This window comes from Aotus nancymaae, unplaced genomic scaffold (assembly GCF_030222135.1).
Source record: "Aotus nancymaae isolate 86718 unplaced genomic scaffold, 86718_ANA_hifiasm-v0.15.2.pri h1tg000006l, whole genome shotgun sequence".
Lineage (NCBI taxonomy): Eukaryota > Metazoa > Chordata > Mammalia > Primates > Aotidae > Aotus > Aotus nancymaae.
The window spans coordinates 39815737-39837695 of record NW_026988417.1 but is presented as its reverse complement, the minus strand read 5'-3'; the positions used below and the strand labels follow the sequence as shown (position 1 = coordinate 39837695).

The 21959-nt window shown below is 42.7% G+C and overlaps 1 protein-coding gene and 1 pseudogene across 5 annotated transcripts in view; one reads left to right on the top strand and one right to left on the bottom strand.

Moving 5' to 3' along the window:
- Window positions 1-21959, top strand: part of APBB2 (amyloid beta precursor protein binding family B member 2) — a 404376-nt gene that overhangs the window by 148451 nt on the left and 233966 nt on the right. For 4 of the 5 annotated variants that reach the window (XM_064366631.1, XM_064366633.1, XM_064366628.1 and 1 more), the window contains one exon: window positions 4456-4566. In XM_064366631.1, coding sequence (XP_064222701.1) covers window positions 4521-4566 — 46 coding nt within the window. In that variant the 5' untranslated portion in view covers window positions 4456-4520. Of the gene's footprint in view, window positions 1-4455; window positions 4567-21959 lie in introns of those variants that run through there. The other variant, XM_064366632.1, reaches the window with a different exon arrangement.
- LOC105732688 (L-lactate dehydrogenase B chain-like) lies at window positions 11160-12166 on the bottom strand (annotated as a pseudogene).

Below are 21959 nucleotides of genomic sequence, written 5' to 3'. Positions count from 1 at the left end.
TAAAACAGACCTGCAAGCGAGGTGAATTTTTAAAATTTTCAAGGAAGCAAGACTTGGTTTTCTCATGATTATTTATCTTATTCCCCCTGCGAGTTGAACCTAAGCGGGTTGTATGAATGAGCATCTGGGAGGAGAGGCACCATGCTGTGAGAGTAATGATGTCCTGTCCTTCAAGGGGAGGATGACAAAGAAGGCAGACAGATGTAAAGTCTGCAATTTCTATTGCTTTGTGTCCTCAAAATGTTCATACCCATCTATTTTCCCATTTAAGAGGCATCCTGTTTTTCATAATTTCTGAATCCTCCCACTTAACATGGAATATTTGCTTACAAGTTCATATTTATGAGTTCATAAAGATTTTCTTCTGTGAAAAGTAAGTGCAGTTGAATGTGATTTGCAGCTTTGCTTTGAGTCAGTTAGGGTAGGAAAAGAAGAAATAGAAAGACTATTTCTGTTCTCACCATTTAATTGGCCTCCTTACCTCCTAGTTGTGAAAGCTCTTCACTTATGTATTGGTTTATTGATTCATCCCACATTTATTAACTGCTTGCTACTTCCTCTGCCCCAAGGATACAAAGATGAGTGGTCCAGTTAGTAGGCATCTGATGCCTTTGAAACCATCTCTGTCCTGACTGACTTCAGTGAAGATAGCATTGGTTCTAAAATCCTTTCAAGTTCCAGAGATGGCCTGGATCTTGTTCCTGTTAACAGAATAGACAAACTGCAGGGCAGTCTCAGAGATCTTTTGAGATCACAAAGGCTGGCGGGGGAACATAAAAGCCGCTTTTCAAGGTGTTTCCCATTGCATCATGTTTTTATAATGAATCCTTGCTACTTTGGCATTTTTGGGATACTTTCCAAGAATAAAGTCACTCCACTCCATTTGTGAATTGGCTAAAACCCTAGATGGAAACACAGTGGGATGGCATAGCTACTGTTTTAAGAGGCAGCTAGGAAGTCTCTGGGGCAGGTGCCACTGCCAACCCATTCTCCCCTCCTTCTTGTCTTTACTTTCAAATGTCTGCGTCTTTTTCATTTTTAGTAGTTTATCCGTGGTAGGAAGGACCTTTGAATTAGAGCAATTCAAGAAGCTTTGTAAGATGGTGGGTAGGGCCAGATGTCGTGGCTCACTCCTGTAATCCTAGCACTTTGGGAGGCCAAGTCCAGCAGATCATGAGGTCAGAGATTGAGATCATCCTGGCCAACATGGTGAAACTCTGTCTCTACTAAAAGTACAAAAATTAGCTGGGTGTGGTAGCATGTGCCTGTAATCCCAGCTACTCAGGAGGCTGAGGCAGGAGAATCACTTGAACTGGGGAGGCAGAGGTTGCAGTGAGCCGAGATCGTGCCACTGCACTCCAGCCTGGCGACAGAGCGAGACTCTATCTCAAAAAAAAAAAATGATGATGGGTAGTAGTTTTGCTTAATGAAACTACATGTACACCTTTGGAAATGTTGTTACCCAAAACCCCAGATCATTTTAAGAAGAGACATCTTCCAGATCTTTTGCTACTCTTAGGGGTAGAACTTATAAATGCTCTTTTCTGTCTCAGTACAAACTGCCGTGTTTGTTTGTTTACCTTAAAACAGACTTAGACTACTTTAATTTTGGGGGATAGCTTGCCAGAAACCAAGAATTTCAAGGTCCATGTCCTCAGACCATTTACTTGTCACCTCGTTCTCAACAAAGAGAGGCTTGCCAGTTATTTTCTAAAAACATTGATGTCATTTGGTCTGTTGCCTCCAAATCCCAATACTGTTAATTATGAACTTACTGTAGCCAGATTTGTCTTTTCAATAGTCCCCCCTTACCCACAGCTTCATTTCTGTGATTGCAGTTTCCCACAGTAGAGTACACTAAGATAATTCCAAGTACTAATAGAGACTACACTCACCTGCTCTTTTTTATTATTGGCTATCATTGTTAATCTCTTATTGTGCCTAATTTATAAATTGAAATTTATCATAGTTACATATGTATGGGAAAAAACATAGTATAGGTAGATAGGGCTTGGTTCTATCCATGGTTTCAGGCATCCACTGGGGATCCTGGAATGCATGCCCCATGGATAGAGGGGAACTACTGTACTTTCCTTCTAATATCAGAGGGTTGTGGACTCCCCTTCTTCTTCAAGGTCAGCCTCTTCATCTGTACTCCTGACCCTTTGGCCCACCTTTTTTGAGATCTCAGGCCGTCTTTACCTCTTCCCTCTTGGACTTTCAGTCTCTCCCTCTGAACTGAGTCCTTCAGCCTATAGCCATGTCCTGTGAGCACTTAGTCTCTTCCAGCAGCCACACATTCCGCTTCCTGGGCTCTTCCACTTGCTCTGTTGATTGTGTTCTCTGCCTCCACCACTTTACCAAAACAGCTCTTGATCAAGGTGCACAGTAACTTTTTTTTTTTTTAAATACGGAGTCTTACTCTATCACCCAGGCCGGAATGCAGTGGAGCGGTCTTGACTCACTCCTGACTCAGCCTCTTGAGTAGCTGGGACTACAGGCACTTGCCACCACACCCAGCTAATTTTTGTAATTTTAGTAGAGATGGGGTTTCACTATGTTGACCAGGCTGGTCTCGAACTCCTGACCTCGTGATCCACCCGCCTCAGCCTCTCAAAGTGCTGGGATTACAGATGTGGGCCGCTGCACCCGGCCGACAGTGACTTTTTAAATGTCAAATCCAAAGGTATGCTTTTCATTTTTTATCTTTATTCATCTCTTTGTGTCCTGTGGTACCTCTTTCCAGTCTTTCTGAGTCTTCTTCAAAAGATCGTTTTCCTCTCCACATTCTATTGTGTGTGTTCTCCAGGATTCTGCGCTGATCCTATAATGTTCTTCTGTCCATGTTCCTGCAGTGGTGTCACTCACTCACACAATCTCTGCTCCTCTCTGTGTTGTAATCACTTTTATGCCATTATGTTTTGCTCAGGCTTCTTCCCCAGGCTTCACAAGAGCATCTGAGTATCCTCACCTGAATCTTCCAGCCTCAGTTTCTAATGCCCCAACCTAAATTTCTTGTCTTCTCTATTTCTTCTCCTGTATTCTCTACCTTGGTTGTCACTGCCATCCACCCACATGTAGTCAACCTAGTGTTCTGCTTTGAGCTGGATGTTTCCAAGTACTAATTCTTCTCTCCCCTTCTCTATCTACTTCTACTGCCCTCATCTCCATCCTTCTCCTCCTCTCTGAATGATTGTAAACAGCCAAACAGGTCTCCCTGCCTCTACTCTGCCCCCTTCAAATCCACCCAGAGAATCATACATCCGAAACCCAGATCTGATCCATCAGTGGCTGTTTACACCACTGATGGGTCAGATCTGGGATAAAGTCAGAGTTCTTTGAGACATGTACAAGGTTTCCATCTGGTTCTAGGCTTCTTTTCTGGCCTCACCCTGCAGGTCTCACCCTAGAGAGTGGCCAGCAACTCTGGACCATACCATGCGATTTCTTACCTTTCCCTTTTCCATCACCTTGTCTTGCATCCCTAGCATGGATAACTCTTACCCAGCCTTAGGACATGCTAGGCATCCCTTTTCTTGGAAGCCCTCCCTGACCTCTCCATTTCTGGAGTAGGTGCCCTTGCTTGATATGAATCTCAGTCATTATGCTCATCCCAGGGCCCTGTGGTGGCCAGCTTGTGTGCATCCTTTGGCCCCCCCTAGATTTCACTATCCTTAGAGATAGAGTTGGTATCTGTTCATCTTTGCAGCTCCAGTGCTTAGCATGGTGCTGGGTGTACAGTAGGTGTTCTGAATATGCTTTTTAAATAAAAAATTAATAGTGACAGTAAATTGACTTGATGACCACAAAAATGGGCAAAAATAATTTCTGCATAGGAGTCACCCTTAGAAGGGAGCATGAAGGAGACTTGTGCAGTGCTGATAATGTTCTGGTTTTTGATCCGGTGTGTTTTCAGTTTAGGAAAATACATTGAGCTGTCCATTGTGGTATGTTCATTTTCTGTGTGTTATACATCACTGAAAAGTATTTTTTTTCTCTCCAATCATCGTGACATCTAACCTCCCCAATACAGAAAAAAATTTTTTTCCTTTGAAGCCTTTAAGGTTTTACAGGATATTAGTTCAGATGTCACAGCAAAGAGCCAGGCCGTGCTATTCCTTGACATTAAGGAAGAATGGAAAAGCATCAGGGAAATGCAGGTGGAATTGCCTGGACTTCTGATGGGGGCCAGTGATGGCTAGCCCTGGTCAAGCCTTCCAGTGACCTGTGCCTCTGTCACACTTACTCCAGGGCCCTCATGTTAATCATCAACAAGGCCTGGGCCTGTCTGCAGTGACAGGGAGACTTCATCTCACATGTGACTATGAATAATTCATAAACATGGTTATCTGGAAATGTATGGTCATCATTAGCATTTTAATGAAAAAAAAAAATGCTGCCATTATCCTAAGTCTCTGTTTTGTTTCCACCTTTTTTTGTCTCTCCCCACCACAGCTAACCATCTCAGTCCTGAGGACTTGGGAACTGCTGAGGCCCCTCCTGATGTGTTGACTGTCGCTATGGGCAGACGGTACCCGGAGGCTCACTGTCATCCAGGCAGCTCATGTATGTATGGGATTGGTCTCTCTCTTTCTTTTTCCCCTTTAATTTTCACTGTAGAATATCACAGAGTATTGAATTGGTAAAACCTTATAATATTTAAATAAGAATGTTTAGAAATATAAGAGAATGGATTGCTCTGGGGTAAGTTTTGAATATTGCATGGTAAGAAATGCTATCTAAATTAGGATATTTATAATCAAGTGGCCCTATAAGACCGGAAATGATATCAACAATCTGCTTTTTCTGTTTCAGTGCATCCATTCTTTTTTTGTTTTTCTTTTTTGAGACAGGGTCTTGCTGTGTTGCCCAGGCTGAGATGCAGTGGTATGAACACAGCTCACTGTAGCTTCAAATTCTGAGTTCAAGTGATCCTCCCACCTTAGCCTACTGCATAACTGGGACCACAGATGGGTGCCACCATGCCTGGCTAATTTTGTTTATTTTTGTAGAGATGGGGTCTCGCTATTTGTCCCAGGCTGGTCTTGACCTCCTAGGCTTGAGATCTACCCACCTTAGCCTCCCAAAGTGTGGATTACAGGCATGAGCCACCATGCCTGGTCTAATGTATCCATTCTTCTACAGGCTTTTATTTTTTTAAATTTTCCTTTTTCATCACAATATATGACATTTGAAACAATAGTAATGCCATAAATTAAAAACATTTTGCAATGATTATTTGAATTCCTTTAAAATCACAAAATTCATGGACCCAGAAGAGAGGTCCCCTGGATATGTCTCTGTTTAATATGTATTGGGGAGGGAGCTCCTGTCTTATGTCTTAGCCTTCTCCAAAGGAGGAAACTCTTTCAGTTCCCTCAGGGATGACCTTCGATGTCTCACAACACTGATTTTTTCCTGGCAGTCTTTGGGGAACTGCTATCGTTGTAGCCTTTTCTTATTTGTCGTTACTCCTGATTAACCTAGGAGAAAAAATGATTCTTCCCTTTAATGATCTGTCTTTACTTCTGTGAAGGGCGGTGTGTCTCAGACTTACTTCTTGCTCCCTTCAGTCTTTTGGCCTTGGACCAGCTGTATAGATATTTATTTGTTTTTATTGCTTTGGAACCTGTGGAATTTTGGCTCCAAACCAGGGGAAATTTGGGGTAATTCCCTATAGTACTTTTGCTCCTATATCCTTTCTATAGTTATGCTTATTCATATTCACCTTTAAGTCCCGTTACCTTGTGCAGCTCAGTTTTTTTCTTTATAGAAAAGTTAGGGCTGGGCTCATGCCTGTAATCCCAGCAGTGACTAATTCCTGTAATCCCAGCACTTTGAGGGGCCAAGGTGAGTAAATCACTTGAGCCCAGGAGTTCAAGACCAGCCTGGGCAATATGGCGAAGCCCTGTCTCTATAAAAAACACAAAAATTAGCCAGGTGGTGTGCGCCTGTAGTCCCAGCTACTTGGGAGGCCGAGGTGGGCGGATTGCTTGAGCCCAGGAGGTACAGGTTGCAGTGAGCTGAGATTGCATGCATCACTGCACTCCAGCCTGGGTGTCTCAAAAAAAGAAAAAAGAGAAAGCAAAGAAAAGTTAGAACCGCCTTCAAGCCCCCACCCAGACAATTGCTTGTAAAATAAGTCAGATAGTTAAAAGCAATGGCATTTTATAGCAGTAGGGAGGGATTGCTGATAATAGAATAGGGATTCAGACCAACGACCAGCATTAAAACCAGCAGTGTTGGAGTAAACAGCTTTTCACATATTTTCAGATATTGTTAGTATCTCCAAGGACATTACAGTTTTACTCTGAAATTAGCAATTTTCATAGTGAGCATCGTCAGAATAAAGTTTATACCTGTACCCTGTATAACAGGGATCCTCAAACTGTGGCCGATAGGTCAGATCCAGTCCATGCTTATTTTTATAGGAGCTGAGGGTGGTTTTTATATTTTTAAATGCTTACATTTTACATGGTTATATAAGCACCTACATAATCTCTTTTTTGTCTCTTGGCCCTCAAAGCCTAAAATATCTGTGATCCTGTTAAGAAAAAATTTGCCTACCCCTACTGTAGAAGGAAGTTGGAAGGCATGTACTGCCATTGATCCACGTGAAATTGTTAGTACTTGAACATTTTTGATATACAGAAAGATTAATTTCATACAGTTCAAGCTAATATGTTTTGAGGACATTCTTCTTTCACAATGGTTAAAATGCTAACATTTGGGCTCTTGGAGTGGAAGAAGTAAATTTATCTGAAAAATTCACATATGTGGACTTGCTCCTTTTTTCACCTTAGAGAATGACACATTGGGCATCAGCTGAGTGCCTTTCCAGAGATTACCAAAGGCCCTGAGCTGTGTATATGTGTGCTGTCCAGTAATTGCAAGGAAGCTCTTTATTTTAATTTGACTTATTTTTTTACCAAGAGCTCTTTATGAGAAAACTATCTTCTCCTTATTGGGTGCCAGAAACATGCTACCTGACCGAGAACCGAGATTGCTGCCCCAAGGCCTCTGCTGAGCTTGTCACTTTGTGCCTTTTTTCTGGCTGGGGGGGTGAGTGGCTGCTTTTCCAGGGGCCACACATCTGCATAACACGTTGCCTGAAATGCCCTTCCCTGGAACTAGAGCGTGGTTTGTACCCTCTCGTGGTTTCGTCTCTGATTTCTTTCCCCGTGTTGTTGATACCTCAGTCTAAGGCATTAACACTGTTATGTATTTTACTTGATCTGTTCTCCATTCCTCCCTTCCACGTGCTCCTTTGTAGCTTGCTTCTCCTGATCATTAAATAAGATTTAGCCAGATGCTGTAACCCTAGCACTTCGGGAGGCTGAGGTGGGTGGATCACCAGACATCAGGAGTTCCAGACAAGCCTGGCCAACTTGGTGAAACCCCATTTCTACTAAAAAAGAAAAAAACAAAAACAAAAATTAGCTGTATGTGATGAGCCTCACCTGTAATCCCAGCTACAAGGGAGGCTGAGTCAGGAGAATTGCTTGGACCTGGGAGATGGAGGTTGCAGTGAGCCAAGATTGTGCCATTGCACTTTAGCCTGGGTGACAAGAGCAAAACTCAAAATAATAAATAAATAAGATTTGCTTGTTGAAACCTCAAGCTGACATTCTGTAGAGGCTACTCATAGCAGAAAGAAATGTTAACCTCAGCAACTCTCGCTGTCCTCCCACGAGACAGGAAAGCCAATTTGACCTGAGGCCTCCTCACCAGGCCTGTGTCTGAACAGGGCCACGCTGTTCCCTGGAGAAGGGAAACTGTTTCAGTAAAAAACAACAGCAATATGCCACAGAGTTAATAATTTTATTAGTCAAAAATATAAATATTTTATTAGTCAAGGGTCAGCAGTGCATACTGCTGCACCCGACATTTGGCTTTGAGGCTCATGTGTCAGACTGGAGTTTTAATTTTCTTTCTTTCTGTTTTGAGATTGTTCTGCCTTTCCAGGCTATCTCCTTTCAGGACAGGGTGCTGCTCTTGGATGGAATGTGGAATGACATCCATTCAGCATGAAAATAAGAAGTAAATAGCTAGAGCTGTTCTCTCCTGACTTTTCATACAGATACTTGTGTTTATGTTAAAATTCAAGTTTTAAAATAGGTCACGTGCCACATAACAAATGTTTCAATCTATGACAAACTATGTATACAACAGTAGTCCCATAAGATTATAATACTGTATTTCCCCTGTACCTTTTCTATGTTTAGATATGTTTAAATACATAAATACTTATCACTGTATTACAGTTGCCTGTGGTATTTAGTACAGTAACATGCTTTACAGGTTTATAGCCTGGGAGCACCAGACTCTGCCACCTAGCCTAGATGTGTAGCAGGCTATGCCATCTAGGTTTGTGTAAGAACACTCCATGATGATGTTTGCACAGCAGTGAAATCGCCCAGTGATGCATTTCTCAGAATGTAGCTCTGTTGTTCAGCAACACATGACTATATTCCAGGAATTGCTAATAAAATTGCATCTTTGTTCATTTTTGTCTGTACCTATCCGTTCCTTTGCATGACTGCAGCCACCACTGTAACCTCAGTTGTGAGGATCTGGACTCTTATAATAGCTTCCAGATCTCTGGCCTGCAGTCTCTTTGCCTGCAAATTTAACTCATCCATGGTGACCAAATTAATCTAACAGAGGCATGGCTCTGACCATGCCACTTCCCTGCTGAAAATGTTTAGTGCATCCCCACTAGTTTAAAAGGTCACCCTGGTATTTGAGTCCTTTAGGTTTTCTTTCCCTGCTCCTTACTTGTATTATACCCATTACTCATGATGAATGATCGTTATTGTTGTTAGTGTTATTACTATTCAGTAGACATTTATAGTAGCCTGCGTGGGCTGCTCCTACAGGGCACACCCTGTGGCTTTGGGTCATGTGCCTTTGCTCCTGCTGTTTCCTCTAGTATGTGGATCTCTCTTTTGGTAACCTGTTAAAATCCTGCTCTTGCCATGGGGTACAGCAGAGTTGCTCTTTTTCCCAGGGAGTTTTATGGTTTGCTAGCCAGAAGCCCATGTTCCTGCAGCATTTTTTTTTTTTTTTTTTGGAGACAGAGTCTTGCTCTGTCTTCAGGCTGGAGTGCAGTGGTGTGATCTCTGCTCACTGCAACCTCTGCCTCCCAGGTTCAAGCAATTCCCCTGCCTCAGCCTCCTAAGTAGCTGGGACTACAGGCGCCATTACGCTCAGCTAATTTTTGTATTTTTAGTAGAGACAGAGTTTCGCCATGTTGGCCGGGATGGTCTGGATCTCTTGACCTCATGATCTGCCTGCCTTGGCCTCCCAAAATGCTGGGATTACAGGCATGAGCCACCGCGCCCAGCCCTTGCAGCTCTTAAATCTCTCTCTTGATGCTTGCTTGTGTCCTAAATTCCTTTTATATTTTGGCACATGTATATAATTTGTCTGAACTTCAGCACTAAACTCTTTTTCATTTCCTTCCTTTTCTCTGTGAATGAGGATACTATTTTATCTATGGTAGTTGCTGCAATATATGTGGAGTCATCTTGGGCTAAGGGGTGGAACTGGGTGATAACCATCCTGAGAGCCTGTGCCAGCCAAGACCAAGGGGGAAGTAATGGGAGCCTGATGCAGAATAAGTGCTTAATAAATATATATCGAGTGAATGAATGAAGTACTTGCTTAGAAAGAGCATTGAAAAGGGGAGAAATTTTTTGCATATTACAAGTTTTTCCAAATCCTGCTTTCCAACACCCATGGTTTTCTAGCTTTAGTTGTATTCATGGTAACTTTTTTCTGAACATGGTGGCTGCTATATTGACTGTTCTGTTTCTAGCTCTTGGACTGTCTCTTTTGTTGAATTGTTTCTTGTTTGGTGTTAAGCTTTCCCTGTGAGGGCCTCTTCAGTAGAGGTTGTTTGATGTGGGAATCCCGTGTGACTAGGATTGTGCAAACCCAGCACTTTCTCATTTGCCTCAGTTAGTGTCCCATGGGTGTCCTGGCTTCCAGACTAGTGTTATTATTTTCTTGGCTCAGGGACCCTGGGTGTTCTCTATTTGGATGCCATACCTCTATATGGGAGCTGTTTTGAAATTTTGATTTCTTAGTGGTGAGATATGACCCTTTGTTCTCCCAGGTTCATCAGGATCTCAGCCCCTAGACACTAAGGCTATCTCATGTTCTGATGGCCTTTTACGTCTTCAGAGCTTCAACTTTCTCTCATCCAACTTTGAGTTCTATCTTTGGTTCTGGCCCAGGGATTTATTTCTTGGGATTTTCAATTTTTTCTTTGTATTTAAGAAGTTGTTAATTATTTCTTACTCAATTTGTCCATGTATTTGAAACAGGCAGAGTCCTTCCCTGTCATCTCAGCTTACCATGTTGATTGGAAACTTTGTTACCACAGTCGATTAAAGACTTTTAAGATATTTTAGTTGCCAAATTGCAATCCCTGATTTCTGCAGAACTTTAAATGTTAATAATTCAGTTAATAGGTGTTATGCAGATCCCCCTACTGAGATGCCATGAACCTGAGTAACCACATTTTTGTAGTTTATAGTCTAATCCGTGGCTTCCTCCTTACTTGTAGATCACTTTCTGTGCATGTCTCAGTCAGTCAGTTAGGCTCTGGATTTTTACATGGCATGTGAACCCAATCTGTAAAATTGGTGATCTGAGGTCTGTTGACTGCTATTATTTTTAGATACTCATAAATACAGACCATGTTTTCATATACCTAGTAAATAATCTTACACCTTGATGTTAACACTAGTAAAGAAAGGTTACTTCTATGTATTTGTCTTTCACTGAAGAAAGAAATTAAATTTCAGTAGTCCAAATTAAAATCTCTTCTTTGCAACTTTGCTCTTGCTTTTTTGTTTGTTTGTTTTTTTAACCTCTCTTGTAATTTGCTACTTCTGGGGTAGAGATTTGCAGTCTTATTCTGTTGTAATAAAAGAGTGTCTTTTTCCCCCTACACTACAGTAGTTAATTTTATTTGTTCAAGAACTCATATTGCAAGCATTAAACCAAGCATAGGCTTTGATTCTGTGAGCCCAAATTCACATATTGAAGAAGATCAAAGCAAACTGCGATCCATGTACATGGATGAAAACTAAAGGCTCAGAGTTAATCTCCTTGTAGTTTTTAAACTTCTACAGCCTAGAGCTCAGTAGTCAGAGGACTTTTAGGTCCTTCTTTAGGACTTTTAGGATGTCCCACAGGGTATCTGTGCTTTTCTTGAGCCAGCAACCTCATCATCCTTGAGCTTCTGGTTAATAATGCTGGTTAATCCCTGGGCATTGAGGATACACAGAAGGCTCAGAAGACTTCATTCTCAATGCCATACATCCCCTTTACCATCGTTGACATGGTTGAATCCTGGATAGACTTTCAACATGGATTCAATAAGATCTGCACACTTAATCCAGTAGCCCAGTTGGTATATCCTTTTAGCCTGATGACTTCATAGGCACTTTCAACCACCGTCTTATGCACTTCCTTCTGATTTTCACTATCATTGTCAGTTCCCATTTCTGGATTCAGTTCCTGTAGAGAAACACCTGCCACATTCACGCCACTCCACGTAGCCACACTTTAGTTGCCATGTTCTCCCAAATTCCATCCATGGCAGCCGCTGGGATAAATGCCAAATTTTTCAGCCATAATGTAGCAAAATCTAGCAGAATCCAGATTACATCCACTTCCAATCGCACAGTGTTTGGGTAATCCACTTAGTTTCCAGGTAACATAAGAATGTCCACTGGTTTGGAAACCACAATTATGATGCCATCAGGACTGTACCTGATGATCTGAGAAATAATGAATTTGAAGACATTAACATTTCTCTGCACCAGATTGAGACGACTCTCCCCATCTTGTTGACGGACTCCTGCAGTTACCATTACAATCTTAAAATCAGTGGTCACAGAATGATCTTTATTTGCCACAATTTTAGGCATATGAAGAAATAAGCTCCCATACTACAGATTCATCATTTCTCCTTTAAGCTTATCCTCCAAAACATTTACAAGAGCAAGTTTATCAGCCAGAAACTTTCCCAGAATGCTGATAGCACATGCCATACCAACTTGTCCAATACCCTCACAGTAATCTTATTGTTTGGGACTGTTGCCTCTTATTCTGCAACTGGTGCAATGAGTTTTTCCTTAAGAGTTGCCATTTTGCACAGGAGAGAGAAGGCTCCGGATACCTCCATAACAGTGCAGAGAAGACAGTGTCAGCCCATTTGGATGCTCTGGATCTATCACTTTCCCTTTCACTAACAGAGAGAACGGGACTGGGAAGCCCTGTGACAGGTCTTCACCAGGAGGAATCGGATGCCCTGGTGGAAAGAATCCTACTTGGTGTCTGCATTTGTTGCAGAATGAGACTCTGAAAACGTGATAGAATAGTCCTTGGAGGGACTCTAGTCCTTTTGCCTTCCCTAGACTCACTCTCTTGTGCCAGGGGAACTGTTATAGAGTTGGTGAGAACCTGCAGACCTCATGCTGGTATATTGGGGATAATAACTGTAGTGGCTCCCCCATACTCCACATGAAGAGGATTAGGATGATGGGAATAGGTCAGAAAGGGTCCTGCGTGTGTGTGAACCGGCTTCGCCTCTGAGAAAGATGAGAAGAATGCATTGTCCTCAGGGCAGGAGACACAGCACCTCTGCTAAAGGAACAGTGTGGAGGAAATGCCTCAGCCAGACTATCTTCTGCAAGCAGCCGCCAGAAGGGAAAGGAGAAAAGCATGCAACTTCATGGGGCCTCATTTTGAAACCAAAGCAAAGAGACTTATTTTTCCAGGGTCTTGGACACTTGCTCATATATGCAAACCTGGAATTGTCCTCAGGGGAAGTGAACTCTGGTGAACTTCCTTTGCACAAAAGGCCACAAAAATCCGTGCAGGATAAAACCAATAGAATTCTAAAAGAATGACTTGGCATATTTATTTTAGAGTCAGAAGATAGGTCAGTTTATTGTTTGCCTCTGAAGCTTCTAGACCTTTCTGTTATGAATATACACTAAGAAAAAGAAAACAGCAACATATACTGTCGAATATTTGTTTTTATGTTTGTTTTTGAGGCAGAGTCTCACTCTTGTCGCCCAGGCTGGAGTACACTAGCGCAATCTCGACTTACTGCAACCTCTGCCTCCCGAATTCAAGCAATTCTCCTGCCTCATCCTCTGAGTAGCTGGGATTACAGGCACCCGCCATCACACAGGCTAATTTTTATATTTTTAGTAGAGATGGGGTTTCACCATGTTGGCCAGGCTGATCTCGAACTCCTCACTTGAGGTGATCTGCTTGCCTTGGCCTCCCAAAGTGCTGAGATTATAGGCATGGCCACCGCACCCTGCCTGAATATTTTATAGATGATGCTTTGTTAAAGGAATATCTAGACTTTTTAGTCGGTCTCTTTTGATTTTATGAAAAATACTTAAGTCCATGGGATTACATTTGTTTTCTCCCCTGAATTCTTTCCTAGAAGTGTCCAATTTTGGGGAAAGTTGATCCCCCTCTCCCAGAGTACAAGAAAATTCTGCAAAGAGCTTAAGTTGCATATTACTTATTTGGAACTCGATACCAATAAATCCAACATGACTTGGCTAACTCTGGAAATCAGGCGTACGTGCTGCCATCCTAGCCTTTGACTTGGGCTTCGTTGGGGGTAAAGAGGATTTCCTGTTGTTTTTGAACAAGAGAGAGTAGCTTTTTGTTTTGAAATCACTGATCCTCACACCACAGGGTCCAGTTTAAGCAAGTAAGCAGGGTGCAGTTTAAAGATGCTTCCTTTTTTTGAGGGAAAAGGTATAGTTAAGAGGAGAGGGGGGTAACCAGAGCCAATTAATAGGTAGATAATGTATTTGCTCTACTCCTAATACTGTGTTGACTTCTCTGGGGTATTGAGAAGAATTGCATATTGCCCTGAAAATGCTTGTATCTCATCTGTGGATGTGACCAAAGGCAGTAACTGTATCATTTAGAATCAGTTTATGTGATATAGCAGTTTAGAGGAGAGGAAGGCTGGTAAAGACGTGTGCAGTCAGTAAAGCCCAGGGAGAGGCTTTACACAGTTTCCAGAACATCTTCCTCCAACAAGACACAATGGTCTTGGGAGGAATCCAAATCAGATCATTTTGTTGGCAGATCAGGCATGGGACTGCAGGTGTCATGGGTGGGATTTGAAGGACACATGACATGGGGTATTATGGAGGAATCTAATGAACTGAGATCAAATGAGAAGGGCCTAGGGGAGGGCATATGTCAGAAGAAAGTGCGTGTTCATAATAAGAAATTACATTTATTACTGTTATTAGCACTTACATAGGCACTGTTCTGAGCACTTGATGTATATTCTTTTAATCTTCACTACAACTCTGTGACATAGATGCTACTGTTATCACTCAATGACAGATGAGGAAACTGAGGCACACAGGAACTATAGAAGCAACTTATTTGGCCAGGCACGGTGGCTCATGCCTATAATCCCAACACTTTGGGAGGCCGAGGTGGGTGGATCACGAGGTCAGGAGTTTGAGACCAGCCTGACCAACATGGTGAAACCCCATCTCTACTGAAAATAAAAAAATTAGCTGGGTGTGATGGCTTGCACCTATACTCCCAGCTACTCAGGAGGCTGAGGCAGGAGACTCACTTGAACCTGGCAGGCAGAGGTTACAGAGAGCCGAGATCACACCACTGCACTCCAGCCTAGGTGACAGAGCGAGACTCTGTCTCAAAAAAGGTAACTTATTTATGCATTTATGCCTGCACAGACAATGGTGGAGCTGAGATTTGAACCCTGGCCTTTTGGCTTCAGAGTCTGTGCTTCTAACTATGCTGTGTACCTGCTTCAGTAGATGTGAAAGGAGTGAGGGGAGTTACAAGCAAGAGAAGTTGTTGGAGAGAGGAAGTTCCAAGGTCAGGATTTCAGTGGAGCAGGTCCTAGGGATGCAATGTTCATTTGGTGGCCACATGGAGGAAGGAGTTGGTGGTATAGAGGGGAGTGAGGAGTCAACCGCATCAGGTTCTGGAATCAGGATGGCAAAAGTAACAGTCCAGAGCCCTCAGTCTGTGCTGGGCACTGGGGATAGAGCAGTGAAAAGACAGATGAGGTGTCCACTCCCGTGGCACTTCTGTTTATTCTACTGATGGATCTAGGCAGTAAGAAAGCCTTCCAGTAGAGGAGGTAATTGTGGATTGTGGTACCTGCTATAGAGGAATGAAGAGTGTGATGGAGGGATACTGGCATGACCCACGTAATGTTGGGTGACCAGGGAAGGTGTCCCTGAAGAACTGATGCTTGAGCTACAATCTCAAGCATGGGAAAGCCCAATCTATGAAGAACTGGGAAAAGCTCATTACAGACCAAGGGGTATGGACTGTTTAAGGAATGGCAAGGAGCCAGGGTGGCCAGAGTGTAGCGAGTGTGGTGGGACCTAGTAAGGGAGATGAGGTTGGAGAAGGCAGCCAGGTCACATCAGAGTGGAGGGCCTTGGTTAGGAGTTTCAGTTGTTTCCTAAGAGCAGTGGGGAACCACTGAAGGTTGAGTAGGTGGGGGGCATCTAGGGTGCTAAATGGATGTGCCTTTTTGATCAGGAAGGGGCAAGGAGGTGGTGAGAGCAGCTTGCAGACAACATATTTAGGTTTGAATCACGGCCAGCATGGCTTTTCTGCCTGGGGAATGGTGAGCTGCACCTCAAAGTTTCTCAGTGGTCAAGTTGTGATCAAGGTTCACAGCGGCAACACTTAACACCCACCTTTTAGCCATTAACTGCGCATTTATACCTGACTCTGCATAGAGAGAAAAACCAAAGTATATGCATTTAAAAGATTAAACAATTTTTATTTGTTTGTTATTATATGTATGGGAATTTGTAAAACAGTTACTTTATAGGTAGTGGATGCTTTTGATATTGGGAGCAGAAAAACTTTTATTGAATGATTTTCTCCTTCTTAAGATGGAGACTCAAAATGGAGACACGATTAATTGTCTGCTCAATGCCTATATCCTGTTCCATTGTTCCTCATAGGGCCTTAGTTTAATTCAGGGTGGTGTGGAGGTCACCCTTGACAGTAGATTGTAACGATTAAGCCAATATGCCAATCCTGAGCCCTGATTTTCCAGCATTCCTTGTAGCAAGTGTGGCCCTGTGACCTACTTCTGGCCAGTGACACCTGAGAGTAAGTCCACTGGGATGGGGGCAGGGTTCTGGGAAAGCCTTTATTGTCTTTATAAAGCCTGACAGATGAGCTTATCAGTACCCTTCCTTGCTTTCCCATTCTTTCTACCTTGAATGATGATGAAATGCCTAAGTGTACAGCAGCCTTCATATTACCATGAGGTGATGACAAGCATGAAGGGAAGGCCAAGAGCCTAGGAGATGTCTGCCCTAACATTGTTTTCAAGCCAACACCTGCAACCCTGGGCCTTCCAGCTCCTTTTTATTTGTTGAATCCACTGGCAGATAGGTTTTCTGATACTTAAAGCTGGACTGTTAAATGAAGCAGATATGAAGATGTAGATGTTATGAGCCTTTTCCTCTGTATTGTGACAGCCTCATACGTGGCCTTGATATTCAGTATGACCTTTATCTGGGGTGGCAACCATCTTTGAAAAGAAAGCGCTAACTTGTATTAAAAGTTGTTCACAGTTGAAAATGATGAGCTGTTGAGTTGTGGACTTGGAAATGTTATTTTCAAAATAAATGAACTCCTCTGTGTGAACTCGCTGTAGCAAGTACCATGGAGACATACTTCATGGGCAGTATCTTCCTTATGGCCTTTTTTATGATAGTCTTAGTTTTCTGGTGAACTACATTGTGTATATTTATGGCTTTATGGGAAACTATAGTAGTACTGGGGTAATAGCATAAATAGTCTGATTTCTTGAAAATGTTAAGCTCCAACAGGCTTTATTGGATTTCAAGGTAATGGTATTATTAAATTTTCTGCCACTTTTCAAACTTCTTGTGGCTGAGTTCTAAGCTGCTGATTTTAAGAAATTTCAGGGCTGGTTCTATTCATTTATGGGAAAAAGTTATCCTGGAATTTTCTATTGCTAAATTGAGGAGTAGGGGAAATAATTTGAACTTTTTTTTTTCTTAACTATGTTGGATTTGGGTACAACACTTGGGATTACTTTCCACGTGGAAGGTAGAAATGACTTTGAGATATGTATCATGGAGATAATAAAAGGAATGAAATGAAAGTTATCTTCTCTGGTTTATTGGGAAAAAACCCTAGAAGTCATAGGGTCATCAAATTGTAAAGAGAAAAGAATTTTGCACATCATCTAGTAAAATTTCACTTTTTTCCTTAGCCTTGGAAACTTGAGACCTAGAACACTTTCAGTTATTCAATTTAAAAAATAAAAATACGTGCAGTTACTCTGTGTATCCTCTTCTTTAATGAAAAACTGTTCCAGCTGTGTGTGGTGGCTCACGCTTGTAATCCCAGCACTCTGGGAGGCCAAGGCAGGTGGATCCCTTGAGGTCAGGAATTTGAGACCAGCCTGGCCAACATGGTGAAACCCCCGTCTCTACCAAAAATATAAAAAATTAGCCCGGTGTGGCGGCAGGTACCTGTGATCCCAGCTACTCAGGAGGCTGAGGCAGGAGAATTGCTCGAACCCAGGAGTCAGAGGTTGTAGTGAGCCGAAATCGTGCCACTGCACTCCAGCCTGGGCGACAGAGTGAGACTTTGTTTCAAAAAAAAAAGAAAAGAAAAGAAATATTGTCCCACAGGAGCGAGAAACACTGTGTAACCCCAAGAACCTTGACAAGAAGGCTGTATAAGTCATTTGTTTCAACTACCTCATTTTACCCAGAGGAAAGCTTATTGCTTTAAGGTAGACCAGACAGTTGGCCCTTGGGCAGGTAGGAACAGGGCCACAGAAACTGTTAGGAACATTAACATCCTCAGTGCTGTTGCCAGAATTCACCATGACAGTATCTTATGTGGGCTCAGTGCTTGATCTTGTCTCCAAGAGCCATGAGGGTTTGATAGACACTCATATGACACAGGGCATTCCAGGCAGAACAAATGGAAGAGACTTGTGAGAGGAGCTGTTTAGTAGCTTCAGTGTAGAGTGAGGCACCGGTGTGGTGCCCCATGTGGGATCAGGTGGCAGAAGAATGGCTTATGTCCATTCAGATTAGGGACAAGTTGGGGCTAGTTCAGCCCATTTGGGACAGAATGTAGAAGGTCATAGGAGTCCCATCAGTGAAGTGAGAGTTTGTTTTGGTGTGTATGTATGTATGTACCTATGTATTTTTTTATTTTTGTACAGACAAGGTCTTGCTGTGTTGCCCAGGCTGATCTTGAACTCCTCACCTCAAGTGATTATCCTTCCTCAGCCTCTAAAAGTGCTAGGATTACAGGTGTGACCCACCTTGCCTGGCCCAAGTGAGATTTTATTCAGTAACCAGTGAAAAGCTTTAAGTATACTCATGTTGGCCAGGTGCTGTGGCTTAAGCCTGTAATCCTAGCTCTTTGGAAGGCCAAGGTGGGTAGATCATGAAGTCAGGAGTTCCAGACCAGCTTGGCCAGTATGGCGAGACCCCATCTCTACTCAAAGTACAAAAATTAGCTGGGCATGGTGGTGTGTGCCTGTAGTCCCAGCTGCTTGGGAGGCCGAGGCAGGAGAATCACTTGAACCAGGGAGGCAGAGGTTGCAGTGAGCTGAGATCGTGCCACTGCACTCCAGCCTGGGTGACAGAGCAAGACTCCATCTCAAAAAAAAAAAAAAAAGAAAAGAATACTCATGTTGGTGACAGTTAACACTTGGATAGCAATTACTGTGTGCCATCACCATTCTGAGTGCTTTACATACACTCTCCTATTTAATTCCCACAACAGACATTTGGTATAGATATTCATTCTAATTATCTCCATTTTACAGCAGAGGAAACAGAGGTTAGATGATTTACCTAAAGAGACACTCAGAGGAAACAGTGGAGATGGAATTCAAACCCGGGTGGCACAGCCCTAGGGTCCTGGTTATTGATAGTCTGGAGTGTGTATATGTGGTGGTGATAAAGATTGTGGCTGCTCTTAGGAAGGCAGATCTGCAGGAGAGTGCAGGTATATTGGCGTGAGGGCAGACAGGTGATCAGAATACCAACCATAGGACTTCAGGATGAGTAAGAGCCTGGCCTAGATGGTGACCATGGAAATCAAAAGATGAGAATTCACATGTTACTAGCTTCAGAGAATGGATTGGTGCCAAGTTTCTGACTGGTCATGGGGCCAGGGAGTGATGGAGTCAGAAATGTCAGGGATATTGCTTGAATGTCCACGTAACCAAATTAGGGAAGTTGAGAGAAGACTTGATGGGAGGGTGATGATTTATTTTTACAGAGCCCTGTTTTCCTACTTTGTGACCAACTGGTGCAGTGGTTCTTAACTCGGGACTCCAGAGAAAACTGTCTAGAAAAGAGATGCATGTAAGTATGTTCTAACAGAGTTCCGTGAGTTTGTGGACTCTGCCAAGCTCACATTTTGTTGTATAGCATGGTCTTGGGCAACAGAAGGCCTCCTGTATTTTGAGGCAGTTTGTGGTGGAGGCACTTAGAATTCTACGGTGGCTTATCCTCTTCCCAGCTTAAGAATCTGTGGGTGTGTGCTCAGGAGGAGGGGGTGGGTGTGGGTCTGCATTTTAGAGACCCGCCTTTGTTTTAGCTTCCCTGGCCCTGATTCCTGACTTCCGCTTTCCTTCCTGCCCTTAAGTTCTGTTGAGGAAAGCCAACTGTAGCTGGAGATAGAGGAGGACCTTGGTGTTTCTTTGTGAACTCACATCCTGTGTTGAGGGAAACACCCTGTTCCTGGTGGCGGCCTCTGGTCTCAATGTGGGTTTCTTCCTGCTGCTGCCTCTCTGAGAAATGTGACCTGGCCAGGTGTGTCTTCTTGGAGGCTTCTGAATGCAGGTCCCAGTTGAAGGACTGAGAAGGAACAGCAGGTTGTTCTAGGATAAGTAGCTGACACCTTTGTGGAAAAAAATCCCGACATGGATGAGAGAACGTAGAGCTTGCAATTTGGGCTTCTGTTTCATTACGATTTCTCCCTCTCTCTTCCCTTCCTCTTCTCCTTCCATTCCTTCTCCCTGCCTCTGCTTTATTCTTATTAGAAGAGTTGCTAATTGTGCATGGTTAGTAAATGTGACTATACCTATTTTTATCTTCCACTGTTATCTTCAGTCTTGATTTTCCAGGGAAAGGTAACATTGGCAAGTTGCAGAAGCACTGGTGATGTGTGGAATTTGTAGGCATGGCTACATGGGGAAGATGAAGGGAACTAGAAATCTTGGCTACCCCTGTCCTCCAACCCCTTAAAAACCTCTGGAAAAACAGGATGCATGTGTGGGTTTGAATCCTGCTTCAGTCACCAGCAGAATGTCCTTGCATGTGCCAGTTACCTAATCTCTCATCTGTAAAATGGGGATGGTGATATTTACTTCTTTCCAAAGGGTGTTGTGACACACAAATGAGGCAGCATATGTGGAGGAATTCTAAGCATCTCTCTTATCTCCTTGTTCCCGTCTAATTAAAAGTTTCTGTATTGTACCTTGGAATGAGCCCAGAAATACTAGGAGGGAGGGAGAATCTAAGTGTTATGTTAAATTGCTTTTTGTGTGTTTATTCCATTTCTGCATAGTAACCATGTGAGGTAAATATTTTTATTTTTCAAGAGGAGAGAACTGAGGTTCAGAGAGGTTTAAAGCAAAATAGCTTCACCACCTGCTACATATGTGGCAGTTATTTACTATCTTGCTGTCTCTTACCACATCTATAAAATGAGGATAATAATAGTTTTCTCTCCACAGAGTGGTTATAAGGATTGAAGTAGTTAATATATATGGGAAGTCTTAACATACAATGCTTGGTAAATAGTCAATGTGATTGATATATTAGAAATTACAGAGTGAGTGTTTCTTACACAAGATGTTTAGGACTAGAAGTATTTTTGATTTCAGATTTTTGTTTTTGAATTTGCAATATTTGCATTATACTTATCAGTTAAATATCACAAATCCAAAACTCCAGAATCTCATGATACTCAAAGGACATGATACTCAAAGGAAATGCTCGGTGGAGCCTTGTGGATTTCAGATTTTTAAATTCGGGATGCTCAGCTGGTGTTATCATTAAGAAAACTGCCAAATGTCTTCCAGGCCTCTATTTGGTGAAATCTGGATTGGCTCATATAATGTGTTGAAATGGGATTTCACTATAATTTTCTAACTAAGAGTGGATTTGGTTTTCATGCAGAAGGATTGAGGAAGTGATGTTAGAAGTACCATAAAAACTTCAAAGGATTTAGAGAATGTGGGGAAAAGAGGAGAGATCCAGGGATAATTAGGAGACAGCTCTGAAGGTAAGTGTTGCTCTTGAGATGTGGTTGGAGAGAAACGATTGCCTGGTTCCTTGGTTATGATGCTTACCTTCTCTTGGAACCATCAGATTAGAGATATATAAACTCAACAAATGAGGTCTTTGGGGTCTCCATGTTACCAGCTTCATCCCACTTTCTACTTCCTAGAAGAGGCAGTGGAGTAGAATGTTAAACTAAGGATTCTGGGATCATTAGACCAGGATCGGAATCTGGGCTCTGCTGCTTTTCAACTTCCCAATGTTATGCAGATTTCTTTTTTTTTTTTTTTTTTGAGACAGAGTCTCACTCTGTTGCCCAGGATGGAATAAAGTGGAGCGATCTCAGCTCACTGCAACCTCTGCCTCCCCGGTTCAAGCAATTCTCCTGCCTCAGCCTCCTGAGTAGCTGGGACTACAGGCACACGCCACCATGCCTGGCAAATTTTTTATATTTTGTAGAGACAAGGTTTCACTGTGTTTACCAGGCTGGTCATGAACTCCTGAGCTCAGGCATTCCTCCTGCCTCAGCCTCCCAGAGTGCTGGGATTACTGCACGAGCCACTGTGCCCGGTGCATGTTTCTTAACCTTGCTAC